We start from the raw sequence: 20,220 nt of genomic DNA on the forward strand, positions 1-20,220 counted from the left end.
TCCTCCTATAGCCAGTGCCCTGAGCTTCCAGCCTCTTAAACTGTGAGAACGTAAATTTCTGTTCATTGAAGTCACCTACTTATAGTGTTTCTATTACAGCAGCACTAGAAAACAAAATTCTTCGGGCAAAAGGTACCACTCCTTCAAATCCTGCATGTGCAGAGACACCCAGACATACAATCAGAAGGTTCTAATTCAAACACATATCAGCAAATCTTCTAGGGCCCCATAATTCAGAGATTAATGAGTTCAGTTTATTTTGGTTCAGTTCAAGATGTAGTTCCCTACTGATCAAGTAGAATGAAAATATACTCCTGTACTTTGAATTTTCTCCTTGGTTGTGGGGCAGGGTGAAGAGGTATCTTGACTTTAAATAGAAGTTGACTTGATATTTGGTACACTCATATGCAGGTACTCTACTATACTGAAGTGTTATTGGACTGGCACCCCAGAATCTGGTTAACACTTAGTTTCTTATTCTCTGGGTTTCATCATTCCTCACATATAGTCTCATAGAAGATTTGTTGTTGTTAGGTGCCATCGAGTCGGTACCGACTCATAGTGACCTTATGCACAGCAGAACGAAACACTGCCTGATCCTGGGCCAACCTCACTACTGTTGCCACGCTTGAGTCCATCGGTGCTGCCACTTGGCTAATCCATCTCATTGGGGGTCTTCCTCTTTTTCTCTGACCCTCCACCTTACCAAACATGACATCCTTCTCTAGCGACTGGTCCCTCCTGACAATATGTCTGACATATGAGAGAAGAAGTTTGGCCATCTTAGCCTCCAAGGAGCACTTTGGCTACACTTCTTCCAAAATGGATCTATTGGTTCTTTTGGTAGCCCATGGCATTTTCAATATTCTCATCCAATACCATAATTCAAAAGCATCAATTAATTAGAATAAAAAGATTAGAGCTGGAAAAAAACCTCAGAAATGAACACAAATTCCTTACCCAATGGCCAAAGTCAGGATTGGTTAGCTAGAGATACAGCCATCTAACTGCAGAAGCAGCGAAACAGCAAGATCGCCTATCTAGGATTCTCACCACTGCACTATGCTATATGATATTTCAGTTACTAAACAAAGTGCTTGTTGGCTTCTAACTATTCCTTCAGTTTTTCTATGAGAGAAGAAAGGAGACAAAGAGAGAGGAGGTTGGAGAGAAGGAAAGAGAGAGATTTTTATTGAATTGGCATCCTAGTTCTTAGCTTTTATTTCTAGATCTTAAATTTTTCATATGCAGCCTCAAAATGTCACTTGAAATCCTTCAGCATGTCTCTACATATGTTTGTCATTTTGCTTGCTGCCTCCATAACTCAAAATTAATTTCCTACATCATCATTAGTATTTCTTTAGATGAGAAATTACCCAAGAGCAGGCTTCTGTTCTGGAAGTTAACTCTCAACATCAACCTGTGCACAGGTGCTAGAAACGAAGACTCCTTGTTGAGACTGGTCTGTAGACATCACATGTGTCCATGGGTTCACAGTCTGATTGGACTGCAACTCTAGTCAATTATTCATGGAAATGTATTTTCGTGTATAAAGGATTAACAAATGCGTGATGCTTCAGGATAATGCACTGGACTGAATCAAACTCGCCCGCCACTCTTCAGAAATCCCTGTACAGGGTCGCTATGAGTTGGAACTGACTTGACAGCGCTTAACAACAATAGCATTATTTTAAGTTTTTTTTTTTTTTTTCCCAACAGGAATGGTCTGTGTGTTTGCAATCTGTCATATAAATTCAGTCTCAAGAGATTTATGCTTTTGGCCACTTCTGCTTTACACTAAGCGTGCAGCTGGCATGATTGCCTCTTAGTGGCTCTCTTCTTTGATAAACAATGTCATGCTCTAGGAAGTTTGTGAGAAACTCTAGAAACCACAGTCTTATTCAGTGCAGCAGTGCTAGGAAATATAGGTTTCAGGGCTTGAGATGGGCTATTGCTTTCATTATCCATGGCCATAAAATGAAAATGGTCAATTCAGTACTGAGGAACCAAGTTTCAGATGCTCCAGTGGTATATACCCAAACAAGGAAGCTGTGCCTTTACTTGTTTGAGCAATGGTGAGATCATTTGCATATTCTTCTTCTACTTCTATCCCTAAAAAAGTAACCAATGGCAACTATTGTCTTCTTCACACCTGTTGTGTCTAAAAGTGCTAGAATTGGAGACCAGCTACATGTATGTACTGTTGCTGTAATGAAGAGCCTTTAAGTCAGTTCCAATTCATGTCACCCAGTACAGGACACGTATGCATGTAGGCATTTCAAACTATGAGCAGCGGGTTAATTTCCTCTATCTCACATCATTCCTGAATACAGCATTTAATTTATCTTTAAAACTTCTAAATATGCCAGGCGAAAGGTGTTGGACAGGTAGGTGTATGTAAGGTGGGTAAATAGAAAAATCTCTAAAGCAACGCAATATCTTTTATTGTTTTTGTTGTTGTTATGTGCCGTGGAGTCAGTCCCGACTCATAGCAACCCTATACAGGGTTTCCGAGGCTATAAATCTTTATGGGAGCAGAAAGCCTCATCTTACTCCGGCGGAGCAGCTGGTAGTTTCAAATTGCTGACCTTGCAGTTCACAGACTGATTCATAACCACTACGCTATCAGAGCTCCTTAAGAAAAATACAAAGTGCAAGGCCAACATATATGATAGATACAGTACTGGTTTGAAAGGCAATAGAGAATATTTCAGAAGACTAAAGTCATTGAATTTGAGCTAACCACATGTTGTTTTTTTGTTAGCTGCTATCAAGTCAGCCCTGGACTCATAGTGATGACTTGCACAACAGAGTATTGTGATCCATAGAGTTCTCATTGACTGATTTTTAGGAAATATATTTCCAGGCCTTTCTTCCTAGTCTGTCTTCTTCTGGAAGTTTTGCTGAAACCTATTCAATATCATAGCAACAAGCAAGCTTCCACTGACAGACTGGTGGTGGCTTCCCACCACTTCTCACACAGACGATGAAAATCTTGCCACTGAATCATAACTGCTACCTACATGGGTGGGAGGGAAAGGCATTTTCAAAGAGGAAAGAGAAGGTACAAAGGTCAAGAAGCAGAAGACAATGTTTCAGGGTGGAAAATACAGTAAGTCCAATATTTCTCGAAGACAGTTGTGATGTGGGGGAACTTAATGGCAAACAAGGTGAATGTATGGTAAGAGATCAGATTCTGAAGGACCTCAAATGTTAGGTTGAGAATTCCATCCCAATGGCAATGGGAGGTTGCTAGTGGAAGAAATCAGAGAAGACATACCTGCATTGCTCCAACTTTCAACAAAATCAGTACAATGGGAAGAAAGAGAAATAGATGAGCTGATGACATATGTTGTTGTTGCCAAGTGCTGTTGAGTCTGTTCTGACTCATAGTGACCCTGTATAGGGTTTCCAAGCAGCGGCTAGTGAGTTTTGACCTCTGACATTGTGGTTCAAACCAAACTTGCATTCCACTGCTTATCTTACAGCGCCACACCAAGACTCCTAGAAGGAGTTCATCAATTAGGGAGAGGTGTTGAAAAAGAGAGAGGGACTGAAGACAAGTTTCCAGGGTCCTTTTAAAGAACTTCAGAAGCAACGACTTCAGAAGCACAGAGGCTGCACTCCTCTGGGTCAGTCCTGAGTCTCAGGTCACGCTGGTTATTGGCACGGGGTTCTCTCCCCCCACCCATCCTTTGAGCATGTTTCCCATCTACAGACAATGAAATCAATTTTGCCTCAGAGTGAATTACTGCCACAGAGCTCCCTGTTTCCTCTGGAATGTGAATCCCGAAGAGTTATTACCACAAACTTGGCCCTTCAGAACTCACCGTGAGCAGGTTGATCAAATCCATGTTGGGTTCCAAGTGGTGAGAGGCATTCTGCAGGGAGACCAGTTCACTCAGGGTAACGGAAAGCTGGTGCATTTTCACAATGTTCACTTTGTTCTCTTCTGTCCAGTCTGGGAAAATGACATGGACTGCTATCAAGTCTTTCAAGTGTACTCCAAGGATGGGGATTTTGAAGCCATCACAGTCTGCAAAGGCCTTGCGGTAATTGCAGTAATTGCCGTTGGAGGAAACCAGCTCAGTCATTTCATTCCAGTTCTGGGAACAGATGCAAAAAAAGAGCTTTCAAACCACCTTCCCTTCTGCCCGCTCCAGGCCCTGCAGTGTGTGGCTAGGAAATTCCTTAGCTACTGAGAGCTACATATCCATTACACCAGAGTTGTTACAGGGATGTATTAACCAGGAAAAAGAAAGAAAAATGTACTAGGCCTGACTGTGTGAGATGGTCAGTGTGCTCCATTTCATCATCAAAGGGAAACTGCCTATGCCTCTGTCTACCTACTTGGGGTTGTTGTTTCTGTTATGTGCCGTCGAGTCGGTTCCGACCCATAGCGACCCTGTACAGGGTTTCCAAGGCTGTAAATCTTTACAGGAGCAGAAAGCCTCATCTTTCTCCCGCGGAGCAGCTGGTAGTTTCGAACTGATGACCTTGCGGTTCGCAGCCCGATTTGTAACCACTACACTACCAGAGGTCCTTGGGGTACTGGGTATTAAATGGCCTTATGTACAGTTAAGTATTTCGTGATTCATGGAAATTATAGTCCACAAATTAAAGCATGTATCAAAGTAACATTTCCACTGTTTCAAGAAAATTGCATTAAAGCAATTAATTGTTGTTGTTGTTATGCGCCGTGGAGTCGGTTCCAACTCATAGCGACCCAGTACAGGGTTTCTGAAGTTGTAAATCTTTGTGGGAGCAGAAAGCCTCATCTTTCTCCTGCGGAACAACTGGTAGTTGCAAACTGATGACCATGAGATTAGCAGCCCGATTCGTAACTACTACGCTACTAGAGCTCCTTATTACTTTATAGTAAATCTGGGTCAGTATGAGATGGTTTAAGTTGCACTGAAGTATGAGACATTGGAGTTTTAGACTCTGCAGCTAAGGAGAAGGGTGAGGTGACCTTGAGCAAGTCACTTAACTTTCCTGCACCTCCATTTTCTTTTCTATAAATAGGACTGAAACCAAAACCAAAAAACCCTAAGTCACTGCCATCAAGTCGATTCCAACTCACAGCAGCCCTGTATAAGGTTTCCAATGCTGTAAATCTTTACAGGAACAGAAAGCCGCATCTTTCTCCCATGGAGTTGCTGGTGGGTTTGAACTGCCAACCTTATGGTTAGCATTCCAGTGTTTACCCTATAGTGCCACACCAGGCCTTCTATAAATAGGAAGGGGAGTTCAAATAAATAATTGATAAAGGCACACTGGCCATTTCAATACTTGATGTGCCTCTGCTGGATTTTTTTTCTACGTGATTTTCAAAAATTTGTGTTTATTTCTTACTTGAAATGGAGTGAAAATCAAAAAGAAAAGAAAACACATCATGAGCCCTATTATACTTGAAAGGAGGAGTCCTGGTGAGATGCTGTGGGTTAATGCGCTGGACTGCAAGGTCAGTTTGAACTACAAGGTTGGTGGTTCCAACTCAGTAGTCATTCCTTGGAAACCCTATACAGGGTCGCTATGGACAGGAACCAAGTTAACAGCACTTAGCAACTACAACATACTTAAAACGAATGCAGTGTTTGAGGTCAGGTGGAGATAGTGGACTTCTGTGGTTTATTTCCTCTTGTTTATAAGAACAGGTCATCTTTGGTTGCCATACAGCAACCAAACCTTCCTAATAGATCCCAATTTTCATCAATATACCCTTTCTTAAAAGAAGCCCTGGTGACACAACGGTTAAGCACTGGACTGCTAACCAAAAGACCAGTAATTTGAACCTATCCTTTCCTAAAGTAATTCCGTGACTCGAGAAGTAGTCCCATCCACAGGTCCAAAGGTTCTGATTTCCTATTATTGTCATCCCATCCCTCTGGCTTGTGAGGGCTTGAAGAGCATAAAGTTAAGCCAATCAGTACATTGTATTCTTCTGTCAACTGCTGTTGCTTCAGAGATGGGCACAGGACCTGAAGTGGCCCAATAGGTAAAAAAAAAAAAAAGTCATTAATTCCATGGGGAATGGAGACTGGTGGAGAACTTTTCTCTATCTCCAACTGTCATGAATAAAGTATCATGAAATTTTCGTTACTACAGAAGGACCCAAACAGTAGGGAAGTCAGTCTAAGGAAAAACACACCACCATGATACTCAATCGGGCTGCGAGCCTTAAGGTCAGTGGTTCGAAACTACCAGCCGCTCCGCGGGAGAAAGATGAGGCTTTCTACTCCCGTAAAGATTTACACCCTCGGAAACCCTGTACAGGGTCGCTATGGGTCGGACCCGACTCGATGGCACTTAACAACAACAACAATGATACTCAAAGGAAGGCAAAAGCAATTAAGCCAGAGTTCTGATCCCATTGTGCCTGAAGTTTCTGATGCTTCTGGACTTCCATGTATTTGAGAAGATACATTTCCTTACTTGTAAATTTATTTTCAGATGAGTTTTCTTTAACATGCAGTTACAAGTGTTCCTATTAATTCAGTCAAATATGCTCTTACTAAAAAGAAAAAAAAAAAATCCTTTCAAAAATATCATCAGTAAAGAAAAAATTATTATTGTAGTCTAGAAATAAATACGGCTGAAAGCTAGGTTTGAGAAATGATCATTGCTATGTATATGTAGTATGTATATACAAATTCCTGACAATTCAACTGTAAACTCTGAGACTTTCTACACATGGCTTATGTCTTTCCCTTTGAGTCTTTCACTGTAGAAGCTCAGCGCTATGAATAAAGTAGGCACCGAATGGATTGACTTCATTTGACTGCTTGACGGTTGAAGTTGATGGTTGAAATGATGTGGCTTAACACATAGTAGGACTCCTGTTGTGGTGCTGTAGGATCAGCACTGAACTGCAAACTACAAGGTCAGCAGTTCAAATCCACCGTGTTCCTTGGAAACCCTATACAGGATCACTATGAGTCAGAACCTACTTGATGGCACTTAACAATAACAACAAAACATAGTCACTCTAGTAGCGCAGTTGTTACGAGTCGGGCTGCTAACCTCAAGGTCAGCAGTTAGAAATTACCAGTTGTTCTTTGGGAGACAGATGTGGCTTTCTGATCCTGTAAAGATTTACAACCATGGAAACACTATGCAGGGTCGCTATGAGTCAGAACCAACTCTATGTTACACAACCAAAGACTGTTTATAACTACAATGTATTAATGGTATGCCAATTCGCTCTTATTGGGACACTTACCATCACCTCAGACCTATTTTTCCAAGTGAACTCAGCTGATCTGGATTTTCTTTTCTTACTTTACTCCCTATGTATAACCTACCTACCATTGGTCTAAGAGGAAAACCTTTCCACTTGGAGTGACATTTATCAAGAGTATATTAAATATAAACAATTTACAAATAAAGTTTTAACTTGGAATTAGGATCAGATTCACTGTACCTTTGTAACTTCCGAAGAAAGATGAGAATGAGTCTCTTTGAGGCGAGAAATAGAACTATGGCTTAAGCCGCCCACCACTGACATCAGGGTGTTAAAATTTTTTAGGTGAAGGAGTTTCTGCAATAAAAACGTTAACAAAGATATTTTGTAAGACTTTTGGAACATCTAGAAAATAACATTAATTTGAAATGCAGCATAAGTGGAATCCATTGAAAAAAACGTATCTGTTGTTTCACTCAAAAGTAGGGCAACCTTAATGCTTCTGAGTATTGCCTTTTAAAAGCAATCTTCTTGCATTAGAACTGTCTGATTTGTTCATTAGACTCCTAATGGGTAGTTTAATTGCTTGATGCCCTTATATTGTGAATACTTAAGTTCTTCAACGCTTTTCTCAGTAGAGTAAGTGAACATCTCGAATCCTTTCAGAGCTCCAGTTCTGACCAACAGACATACCTTTGCAACATTGATAAACTTTGTGATGACCTCTGCCCTCTGCTGGGGTGTTGGTTTGCTAAGAACCATCAACTGGACCCACTTAGAGATTCCATTAAATAAAGCAATAGATCTCTCCAAGGTTGGGTTATTCTCTAGGCAGCCATGGATGACATAGCTTTGGTAATCGGTGAACTAGTAAAGGAAGAGTCAGAGATTCTGAATTATAATAGAGCCTTACAAAATCAGAATTAAAATGCTGCACAGAAGATATGTGATACTGTTTTAAAACAAAATAAAGAGTTCTTCATTTTACACTCTAGTGGCATTCTATATGACTGAATATACACATATCTTTAAGCATCCTATTTTGATGCATTTCATACAACCATCCCCCCAACACATACACACACTCTTGCATATCATAGTGCTGGTGGGAAGAGGAAGAGAACAGTCTGGTCATACTCCAGTGAGTCCCAAATCTGCTAGATCATAATAACCACCTGGAGCATTTGTTAAAATATTGATTCCTGGGGCCACCCCAAATCTACAGGATCATTGTCTTCAGAGGAAGACCCTAAGAGTACACATCTCCATTTTAACCCAATGCTACAGTTTCCAATAATGAAGTCTGAGAAACAATGCTTATACGGTAAAGAAAATTTATGATAATGATTACAAGTCAGTGTCATTTTATACTTTTTTTTCAGTTAAAAAAAAAAAAAAGATAAAAAAGCAATTGACATAAGAAAGAAGATAAAATAGCAGTTAAAGTAAGACAGGTCTTTAGTAAAACATACATTTTCAAACAATCAGCATAGATGCTGCCTATTACATAAATGATGTAGGGGATTCCTTCCCATAGCCTGCCTGTGGGGAATCATTAAGGTTCTTTCCAAGCAGGATTGCTCAGGGAAATTCTCAGTATTTCAAAAATGCATGCTTCTAACCAGATGCTCTTATTTGCAAGCAAGAATGGAATTCATTTCCTGGCACCTTGGAAAAAAGGAGGAGCGACAACTATAGAGCTTGGTGAGATGAAGAAAAGCAGCTGGCTGATTGCGGCCTATTGTGGAAATCTGATTACAGCAAGTGGACAGTGAGCAGTTGGCTAGGAAGGGATCACAGTCCATAGAAAGAAAAGAACTTTCAAGGAGAAAGGAAGTCCGTCAAGAAGAGTAGAAATGGAAAACCTGATTTCGGATCTCCATCCTTAGGAAAGAAAAAACCTGATGCACAATTCCTATTTTCAACCAACACCCATAATTAGCCATTTATGCAAACCCCAACCTAGATAATTCTTCCCAGAAATGAAGGGGTGTAGCAAAACGCATTCACTTGGGAGATGTCAGTGAAGTGAAATAAACCTTGAATGGTTTAATCTTCACCAAGCATTTAGAAAATCACGCTTTAATCCTATAAAAGGAGACATTGAAAATAGCGACAGAAATATAACTTCTGAGCCATAAAATAAAGGCAGGATAATATTTATCTTTGGTTAAAAGGAATTGTTCCTATGAATTAAGGGCACTTTTCCAGTGGAGCACACTGAGAGAGACTGCCAACACTTCAGAGTATGAAAATGCAGCTCTTGGGAAAGTTGGCATGGTGATTGTTATCCTTGGAAGAATAAATGTCGAGTTTCTTACTGAGATCCTTCTAAAAGATTTATGCTCCAAAAAAGTGAGGTGTTCAGCCAATTCAATGGGCTCCAGATGGTCAAACAGCAGACAGGCTTTCCCCTTCTTAGACACTTTTTTCCTCTGTGTGACTCTTCTCATCCAGTCATAGGAAGGACTATGAAAGAAGAACGAGTCTGGTCAGTGCGCTGAAAGCTCATTTCACTCAATGGAAGTTATTAACCTACTGACTCTGTAACTCTTGGCTAGCTTCCAGGGCCCTGTGCAAAATACATGCCCTGCCTTTTATATTTTAAGAGAAAACCACTGCCCCATTGCCAATAGGACATAAATTTTACATTGTTTTTCCAGACAGAGTGGGTTTACCCTGATCCATCCAGAATCTCCCATTTGGTCTTCCTAGGGACCAGCAAGGTTTGGATCTAAAAGGAGAGGTCAAGGCTGGGCACATAAATGTGGATGTTTATCAGCATTTAGATGGTGGGTTAAGAAATGTGGAACCCACTGGAAGCTGTTGTTCTCACACTCCACTGTCTTATGAATAATTGGGAAAACTTACTATGAAGATACGGGCCTATATCACATCACCAGAGATTCTGATTTATTAGGAGCGAGTCTAAATAACCTGTATTTTTGACAAACATCCTTAGTGATGTTTGTAAAAAAATTACAATTTTTAGACTCACTCCTAATAAATTCCTAAATCACTCACTGCTGATTACTCTTGAAAAACAATTCTAAGAAAACAGAACAAACTATGAATGCCTGGGACTCAAAGAGCCTTCATTAATTAGCAAGATGAATAACCAGACTTGGTGGTCATGAAATAGTTTCTTTCTGTGCAAAGTTAGCTAGTTGACATGGAATTGTAGTCTAGTCTAGTTCCTAATAACTTGGCTGACTAGTTCCTGGCAGAACTATAGTTAACATTTGTACAGTCTCAGGTCAACCTCTGAAGAGCCTTGGTCCAGCGCTTCTTAGACCAGTGAGTCTATGACTCACCTGAGAATATGACTAAGATACAGATTTTGTTTCAGTAGGGCTGGGCTGGGGCCCAACATTCTGGATTTCTAACCAGCTTCAGGTGACACCAATGCTACTGATCTCCAGACCACATTGAGTAGCAAAGGCATACCCCCCAAGACACAAACCCACGTGTCAATTCTGACTCACAGTGACCCTACACAAAGTTTCTGAGATGTAAGTCTTTATGAAACAGGTAGCCTCATCTTTAGGAGATCTTAATTAGATTCTGAATCAGTAACTAGGTAGTGAGCATCTATCCTGTGAATTTATTGGACACTCTCAATAACACCTCGAGAAAGATATTATCCTTGTTTTATATACAAGAAACTGAAGCTTGGAGAGATGAGTTGTGTACAATGTGACTGTGCTTTAAGCTGCAAGACTCAGCTCAAAGGAGCAAACCTAAACTGTGTGATAATATAGGTCAAGGTCAAATGAGGTCATCAGTACTCCCTCCCAAAAGGAGTGAACTCATCATGTTTGAAAGAAGTTTGTGCCACTCTTACATGCTGGATATGTCGATAAGGCTGATATGGTTTTCATAGCCTAATTGACTAGCTACTTCCCGGAATTCTTCAGTCATGCGAATCAAACCCAGGTCCAAATTAAACTCTGCAGGGAACTTCAGAATCCAGTACCTGAAATGCAACAAATATTTTTTGAAGGCTGGTAGAGATCATGTTGGACTTGTATGGAAAGTATTGCTTTTCAGATCCAACATTATACCCTGAATTAGCAATTTTGCTTCTCCCCTGTCCATCATATGAAGTTCCTCTCTTCCTTCATTGAATCAAGGAATAATATCAACCACTTCTACCCTGAGCATCTCTTTCTGCCTCTGTCTAAAACTACAGATGAAAGGAAGCCCTTCCTATAGTTCATGGCAAGCAAAGGGGAATGTGTGAGGTGGGGGAGTAGAAGAAAATAAATTTACCCTTTCTTGGAGCTGATTTTACTCCCTAATCAACTTTACCACTGTTGACCTGCAGCCCACAAGAAAGATAAATTCTATCCCCTGGAACAGAGGAGAGTCCATTTTTAAAAAGACAATAAAAGAGGCATCTGAGTTGATACTATTTTCAAATGAAATCTGCTGTATGGGGAGAAGGGAGTTGTCAACAATCCCAGACTACAAACCTGCAAGACAATTAAAAATTTAAGTATATTTACCTCATGAAGTAGCAGATCTTTAATCGAAATTCATTGCAGCTTTCTCCACTGGCATTTTGATACGTGCACTGATTAAAGAAAATATCCTTGAACTTTGTTTTCTCTCATACTTTGCTCCCATCTGCAGTTGCTTTGTCAATTTAGATGAATTCCTAATAAGAAGGCCATACTGCGGACATTTGGGTTAGTGGGCACTCGAATGGGAGAGGAATGGACTGTGATAATTCCAAAGCTGAATAAACAAAATTTAATTTATTATTCCTTTGGGAAGTACTTTTTGTTTGGAAGATAGGATGCTTATAAAATTAGTTTAATCTTCTTGAGCACTTCCCAACCATGAAGGTCAACTCTAATTACAAACATATTTGCTAACTATAGATAATTAAAATTGATGGTATACAGAAGCACTATTTTACCCACAAGTGAAGATTATAAAATGAAAAGGGAGATTTTATATTTAGGACAATGTCTTTTATAAGTACACTAATTTCTTTAGCATCTGAAAATGTCACATCTGAGAAAATTAATATTCAGGTTCTGTTGTAAGCTGTCCTCTGTCTACTCATTTATATTCTTTGAAGCGATATTTATGGAGCTTCTGTTCTATGCTAGACAGTATGGGTTTGCAGCAAACAAGGAATCCAGTGTTATGGATTCAGTTATGTTCCCAAAAAGATATGCTGAAATCCTAACCTCAGTGCCTGTCAATGTTACCTTGTTTGAGGAAATAGGGTCTTTGTAGATTTTCTCAGTCAAGTTAACAAAGTCGGGGGGGAGGGGGTCATCATCCTACAATTGTTGTTGTTGTTATGCGCCATGGAGTCAGTTCCGACTCATAGAGACCCTGTACAGGGGTTTGCGAGGCTGTAAATCTTTACAGGAGCAGAAAGCCTCATCTTTCTCCTGCAGAACAGCTGGTAGTTTCAAACTGCTGACCTTACGGTTCACAGCCCGATTCGTAACCACTATGCCACCAGAGCTCCTTTCATCCTACATTAGTATCTTAAAGTAAGGAGGACAAACACTAAAACAGGGCCACACACATGTAAATATTCATATACTAGCCAAAGAACACCAAAGCCCAGTACTACCAGAAATTGAAAGAGAAGTTGGATCTTCCCTTAGAGTAAACAGAGAGTCATGGTCCTGCCAGTGCTCTGACTTCTAAATTCAGAGTCTATTGCATTAGGCAAACCTATTTCACAAGACCTATTTAAAGCATTCAAAAGCAAAAATATCACTCTGGGGACTAACATGCGCCTGACTCAAGCCATTATATTTTCAATAGCCTCAAACGCATGTAAAAGTTGGATATGAATAAGGAAGACCATAGAATAACTGATGTGTTTGAGTTATAGTGCTGGAGAAGAATATTAAAAGTACCATGGACTTCCATGACGGGCAAGGATCACGTGGAACCTCGGCAACCTAAGACAGAGCCATTGCCATGCTGCAATGAGTTTCGATGAAGGGTAAGACTGAGGAATTCGCACTGACCGCCTAAGACAGGCAGCGTCCCTTAAACAAATAATAAATAAGGGGGAATCTGATGCAGCCCGTGCAGACCCGGTCAGGAGTTCAAGTCCCTGTGGGCCCAAGCATTGCTGACCGTCCAAACCATAGGCTCTGAGGATCAGACTTTAGCCACCTAGCAGGCATAGCAAAATGTCCCTTATCTGACTATTCAGTTATGCGGTTAGTAATTCCATTCATGAGCCCTGGATACCCACAGATAAATGTAAAAACCTTCCCTAAAAGCCGAGACTGTAAATTCTAAAAAGGCAAAGTTTTCCCCCCAAAAAACAGCTAAAGAGGATATAGAGAAACTCTGTTAACTGATGGTATGTGGAGGGGATTATAATCAATGTAATGAAACAAGGTATATGAATGTTTGAATGTGAAATCGATGATGTGCCCTGAAAACTTTCACTCAATCCACAATAAAAACCTTAAAAAAAAAAAAGTACCATGGACTTGCAGAAGAACAAACAAATCTGTATTGAAAGAAGTACAGCCAGAACGTTCCTTAGAAGCCAGGATGGTAGGACTTCGTCTCTCTTACTGGGGACAAGTTATCAGGAGGGACCAGTCCATGGAGATGGACATCATGCTTAGTTAGGTGGAAGTCAGTGAACGAAAGGAAGATTCCCCAATGAAATGAACTTACACAGTGACAGCAACAATGGGCTCAAGTGTACCAGTTGTGAGGCTGGTGGAGGACCCGGTAGTGTTTTATTCTGTTATACAGATGATTGCTATGAGGTGGAGCTGACTCGATAGCACCTAACAACAACAGTCTCCATGACTGTGAAACAATACATTTCTGGTGGTGGTGGTAATGTGTGTGTGTGCTGTTGTTGTTAATCCTTTCACTTTGTGTTATGGCAGTCCTAGGAAACTAAGACACAAAGGAAGTCAACTTTAAAGAAATGTCAATTCTCAGGCAGTTTTTAACTCATACACAATCATCTATACTTTCATGTGTGTCCAAACATTCTTTTTGACTTGTGTTTGTTACATCAATGGACATACTAAAGGTAACAATAATGTTTGTAGGTATATTCTTTGGATAGTAGTTGGCTTCTAGGGAGGGGTGGTGTCCAACTGAGTCAACCTGTCCAACCTTTCCTATGTTTACCAGGGGTTCCCATGGGAACTAGGCTCTTCTTCACTTCAGGGTGAAAGTACTCTTACCCTGTCTCCTATGCTTAAGGTTGTTAGGGGACCAGAGACAAGCTGAAGGTAAAGGAATCTTGAAGTGGGCAGTCAAGTGCCATCTGGCCCAGACAGCAGTGACAGGCACTGGTAACACTCAGTGGACCTTCCCCCTGGCAGGTTTCCTGAGCCCTGTAGGATTTCTCAATCACCTACATTGTGCCCTGGTCTGGGAGAAGTTGGAGACCACAAGAATCAACAGTAGAGATTATATAACATGCATTAGACCTTGTATGGGATAACTCCTTATAAATGTGACACTATTTTTCTATTTTCAATTGATTTTCAACTATTTTTCAGGACTGCATTATGTTCAAAGTGGTAGATTTGCAGGAGATTTAATTGTAGAATTTGGTTTCTAATTTTTTTTTAGAAATCTATAATTAATATCAATCAACAAATTATAGTAAACCTGCCAGAATGTTCTTTGTGTCTTTCCAGAAAAGGAAGATATGACACTCAGATGGTGTTTGCATCTGAGCAATAACATATCCTTCTGGCTGACTTTTCCATATGTCTTGTTATATCTTCTATCACCATCATTTTGTCGTCCTAGAAGGAATAAATTAGGTCTTGAATCAATTTTTATTATTTTCTCACTGTACCGTGAAAACTAGAACTCAATGGTCTGGCCTTGCTTTTCTGGGTCTCATAAGTATTCCACTTTTGACAGGATGCTGTCTTACCACCTCTTTATCACACTCTAGTAGTGGAAAAAGGAGCTCTGGTAACGTAGCGGTTATGCATCGGGATGCTAACCTCAAGGTCAGCAGTTCGAAACTACCAGCTGTTCTGCAGGAGAAAGATGAGGCTTTCTGTTCCTGTAAAGATTTACAGCCTTGGAAACCCTGTTCAGGGTCGCTATGAGTCGGAACCGACTCCATGGTATTTAACAACAACAAGTAGTGGAGACTATTTGAGTTTTCATTCTCTGACAGGTTTTCTCCTTACACAGGATGAGGTTTTCACAGGTTTTATGGTCATCTTCAGCAGAAATGGTGACAAGTTAGAAACATTCAGCCTAGAATGACTGTTCCATTTTACATATTAATGATTATTTTCAAGTGAAAAGTCAAAACACCCAGATTAATAGTCAACTTTTGTTCCATCAACCAGATGTTTTGTCTAGATATCTCCATACTCAGAGGCTCACAAAACAGCTGGATAAATGTCTGAAGACTGTTTATTCGTCTTAATCTACTGACTTTGAATAGATACTTTATCTAAATACAAAACTTTATTTATGATTGTAAAAATTCCACAGTAGTTAAAAAGATATATGCAGAGAAGTTTTTCTGCCAATTCAGTGGATGATAAATACCATCGGTGCATCAGTAGTACTGTTCTTGGCAAACAACCATCATTTAGCTCTCCATTGTCATCTGTTAAAAAAACAAAATAAAAAATGAGGATTTTTTCCATACCATAGCATTCCTCTTTTCTTTTTCTTATCCAGTAGAGAAACAATAACATCAAAAGTTTCTCATTGACCAAATTATCTTTTCCCTACTTTATCTTCTTCTGATATTTCCTTGCAAGTCAAGGGTGGTTTTGTCATTCCTTTGGTTTAGGGTTGCCATATTAAACAAGTAAACATAAAAGATGCGCCGTTATATGTGAATTCAATATAAACCATTTGTCCCATGCATTATTGGGGACACACTTATGTCCCCAATAAAATATACTAAAATTGTATTCATTGTTTATCGGAAATTCAAAATTTGCTGATCATTTTATATTTTATCTGGCAACCCTACTTGGATTTAATTCTGATTTCTATAGCAATCAACTCAATAAAAAAAAAAAAAATCCCATGTGACTACTTGTGCTAGAAATTATCTTCAGTGTTGAAGTAGATCCAGAAACAACATCATTAAAAGGCTACACTCCTAGAATCTAAAACCTTGTTGTTGTTGTTGTTATGTGCCATCGAGTCGGTTCCGACCCATAGTGACCCTGTATAGGGTTTCCGAGGGTGTAAATCTTTACGGGAGTAGAAAGCCTCATCTTTCTCCCGCGGAGCACCTGGTAGTTTCGAACTGCTGACCTTAAGGTTCGCAGCCCGATTCGTAACCACTACGCTACCAGAGCTCCTTAGAATCTAAAACCTAGTTGGAGATAAAACACATGTGTGCAAATATTGAATGCACCAAATTGTGCCATAATCTTGTGGTATTTGCAACAGTATGTGTCATAAAAGGGTGCCAAGGGCAACCAGCATTCCTGAGAGGGAGATTAGAAGTGATTATAGAGATAATGGTATATGAAGCTGATAAGCCCTGAAGCTGAATTTCAATGGAAGGAGTATAGTAAAAGAATGATGGCAAAAATATCCTGGTCATAGTCAAGAAACATTACAAAGTGGATCATCTGGCTGGAACATGAGCTATAAGCAGTAAAGAGTAAAAAATTCAGAGAGCAATGATACTGGAGACAGAGGTCAATTTAAAAGCCTTTAAATACCAATGAATAGAGATTGAACTCTGTTCCACAAGCAACACATGCATCTGAGTAGAGAGAAGTGGTAATATCAAACAAAGGATGAGAGAAGTAAAGGTTCATACCAAACATCTCAATGCAAGTGCTCAGCAGTTCGTCTAATGTTGCTGCTTTTCCAAGTCCACTTGACCCCATGGTTGTTGAATCGTTGTCAAAAAAATATGGACATTTTCAGAACCAGACAGATCATCTCTATAATCATGCAAGCTGGTGATGTTAGGTGGTTGGTTGTTCTTAGTTGTACTTCTGTTCTTAGTTGTATTTCAAGAAAACTGTATAGAAATAAGGGAGGAAAAAGTTATTATACTGGAGTTAAAGTCCATTGAAACATCACTCTCCTACCTGAAAAGAATGATGACTTCCTCTTACTTCATGTTTCTATAAGAGAAATGTCAAAGTGACGAAGGCTACAAAAGGCCTGTTATATTGTCCCCTAGCACACATGATGCTTTGAGACCACAGAGATGACCCCCTTAAATACTACTCCATCCTGCTGCTGAAACTTTTTGATGCATACAATATTTTTAAAGTTTCTCCATAGTCTTGAGCTAGAAGACATTCAAGAAGATGATGTGTTGTGTGGTTTAATATTATTACTAATGTATTTCTTTGAAGCACATCTCCCAAGAGATAAATGTTTAAGTGCAAATATATTAATTAATGAGTATCATCTTCAATAATCTTGTAACTGTTCAACTGTAAAAACTTCTTTTTCCCTAACTTCTTTAAAAGGAGCACTAATAGTATAAAATAATTGATTACACATCATGAATTTGGTAATGGATATATGTGTTTAATTTGCCAAGTGACAAATATGTATTTATTTAGACTTTCACAACGATGGTGTGAAGTGTTGTTGTTGTTGTGTGTTGTTGAGAGGGTTCTGACTCAGAGTGATCCTGTACATAGTTTCTGAGAACAGCCTTGTGGTTAGCAGTCCAAAACGTATCCTCTAGTAATTTTTCCCAGTTTACAGATGTGGTCTTGGAACCACAGAGTGGCAGCAACTTGTCTGAAGTCAGACAATTATTAAGAACCCAAATCAGAACTCCTTTATGAATTAGAAGGCTGATCTCAGGCTTTTATTATTCCTTCAAGAATGGGTATCACAAAGTGTTATAAATATGCTGCTAATCTAATGTGTAGAGTCTCACACCTCCACACTATCTCCAGAAAAGAATACAAACTAGATTATATGTCTCAAATTATCATCTCATATGCATGCAGTGGTGTGGTGCTGTAGGATAAGCACTGGACTGTTAATGACAGGGTTGGCAGTTCAAAATCACAGTTGCTGTCAGAAATGCTATACAGGGTCATTATGAGTTGGAACCAACTGAACAGCACACAACAACAACAATAAATGCATGCAAAATCTCAACAATGAAAAAGACTGGAAGAAGAATTGATGCATTCTTATTGTGGTTGTTGATGAAGAATATTGAATATACTATGGACTGCTAGATTAATGAATAAATCAGTCTTAGAAGAAATACAATCAGAATGTTCCTTAGAAAAGGGGACGGTGAAAAGACAGGATAGTGAGACTTCGACTTTCTTATTTTGGACTTACCATCAAAAAAGATCAATTGCTAGAAATGAACATCATATCTGGTAAAGCAGCGGATCAGTACAAAGGAGGAAAATCCTCAATGATATGGAATGGCTCAATAACCAAAGGATTCAATCACACCAACATTAATTAGCCCAGTGTGTAAAGGACTAGGCACAGGACTAGGCAATGTTTTATATTTTGTTATACATTAGGTTGTCCTGAGTCAGAGCTGACTTGACAGCAACTAACAGAAACAAGATCTATCACAGAGGTAGAAGAAAAATATTCCATTTAACATCACTGGCATTAGGAAAACAGGACTGAGAACAACTTCATATAGTTGTTTGTACTGAAAGCATCCCTCTTCAAAACATACCATCATTTAGTTGAATTGAAATGAATTATTTTTCACTTTTTATTGTGAATTGAGTGATGACTGAACAAATTATATGCTTCTATTTCATCTCAAAGATTGCAATCCCCTCAGTATAAAAACCACCTAACCCACTTCCTCCCTGATATTCTCATTTCTATTCCTCAGTCTTTTCCAAAGCTTCTGAATTTTATCTTTGAGTAAATATTACCTTTTTGATCTCCAATAGTTGACCACTTTATGGTACACGTACCTCACTAATGCCATGGTCTCCTCTCTATATAGATCTATTGTTTGGCTGAAAATTGAGCCTGGGGGTGAATTTGGTTCCAGTCCTGAAGGTTGACCAAGAACCATATTCTTGAGGTTCCACTAGTCTCTATCTGCTCAGTAAACCTGGTCTTTTTAAACTATAATTTCATTTTACAGAACAAGTTCTTGGTACCATATCCATTCAGGGCTTGGAAGAAGCAGAGAGGTCATCACGATTTAATATACAGCGCTTGTTAACTTTGGGCAATTGAGTAGATAGATATGATCATTGAGGATTCATCTCATGAACTGCTTGGAGCTAATTTTATACTCAGACTTGACTTATTCAGCTGGCAAGCACTGAGCACTTGATATATGCCAGACACTGGGCTAGACATTGAGGCTGCCATGATGAACAATCATTGTCCCATGCCTGCCTTCAATGGACTCACAGCAACTTCAGAAGGCAAACACCTGAATGAAGAGGAAAAAAGCTAACTTTATTCTGTATGGATGCACTTCAATGGAACCGTTTGAGTGTGTCCGTTTACCAGACAGTTAACTCTGGAGTAAAAATGTTTTCTGTCTTTATAATTTCAATGTAGGAGCCATATTATTGTGTAAAGGTTATCACTCTTGGAGCATAAAGAAAGGGTTACTTTACCTTGTGCAATAAAAAGAACAAAAGCAATGGACCAAAGCTCTTTTACCTCCATTGCTAAATGACTTGTTAAAGGGAAATACTGAAATGGCCTGGGACTAACTCTCTTAAATCTCTTAATAAATTCACTTTATTTAGAAGGTTTTGTTCTAATGTATTTAAAATAATAACACCCCTGTCCCCACTCCCAGTTCCCAATTGACATAGCCTACCTCCCCTCCTTTCCTGGATTGATTTTTATCCGTAGCATATCATCTGATATACTAGATATTTTACTTATTTAAAAGATTTTAATCACTTTTGTAATGTAAGCTCCAGGAACTCAAGAGATTTTCATATTTTTATTTATTGATGTACTCAGTCACATAAGTTTGTGCCTTCTACATTGTTGTTACTATTGCGCCAGCAAGTCAATTCTGACTCATAGTGACCCTGTGTAGGGTTTCCAAGATGTAGCTGGTGGGTTTGAACTGC

The 20,220-nt window shown here is 39.4% G+C and overlaps 1 protein-coding gene across 1 annotated transcript in view; it reads right to left on the reverse strand.

The window, feature by feature from the left end:
- RASGRP3 (RAS guanyl releasing protein 3 (calcium and DAG-regulated)) overlaps nt 1-17,179 on the reverse strand; it is a 63,878-nt gene extending 46,699 nt beyond the window's left edge. Inside the window, exons 1-8 of the mRNA XM_006835149.1 lie at nt 16,971-17,179; nt 15,686-15,788; nt 11,692-11,754; nt 11,028-11,159; nt 9,505-9,652; nt 7,877-8,050; nt 7,424-7,540; nt 3,831-4,106 (exon numbers count right to left, since the gene is read on the reverse strand). Coding sequence (XP_006835212.1) covers nt 3,831-4,106; nt 7,424-7,540; nt 7,877-8,050; nt 9,505-9,652; nt 11,028-11,159; nt 11,692-11,754; nt 15,686-15,788; nt 16,971-17,040 — 1,083 coding nt within the window. The 5' untranslated portion in view covers nt 17,041-17,179. The remainder of the gene's footprint in view (nt 1-3,830; nt 4,107-7,423; nt 7,541-7,876; nt 8,051-9,504; nt 9,653-11,027; nt 11,160-11,691; nt 11,755-15,685; nt 15,789-16,970) is intronic.
- Between the last annotated feature and the right edge of the window lie 3,041 nt (nt 17,180-20,220).

Source organism: Chrysochloris asiatica, unplaced genomic scaffold, assembly GCF_000296735.1.
Source record: "Chrysochloris asiatica unplaced genomic scaffold, ChrAsi1.0 scaffold00016, whole genome shotgun sequence".
Taxonomy (NCBI): domain Eukaryota; kingdom Metazoa; phylum Chordata; class Mammalia; order Afrosoricida; family Chrysochloridae; genus Chrysochloris; species Chrysochloris asiatica.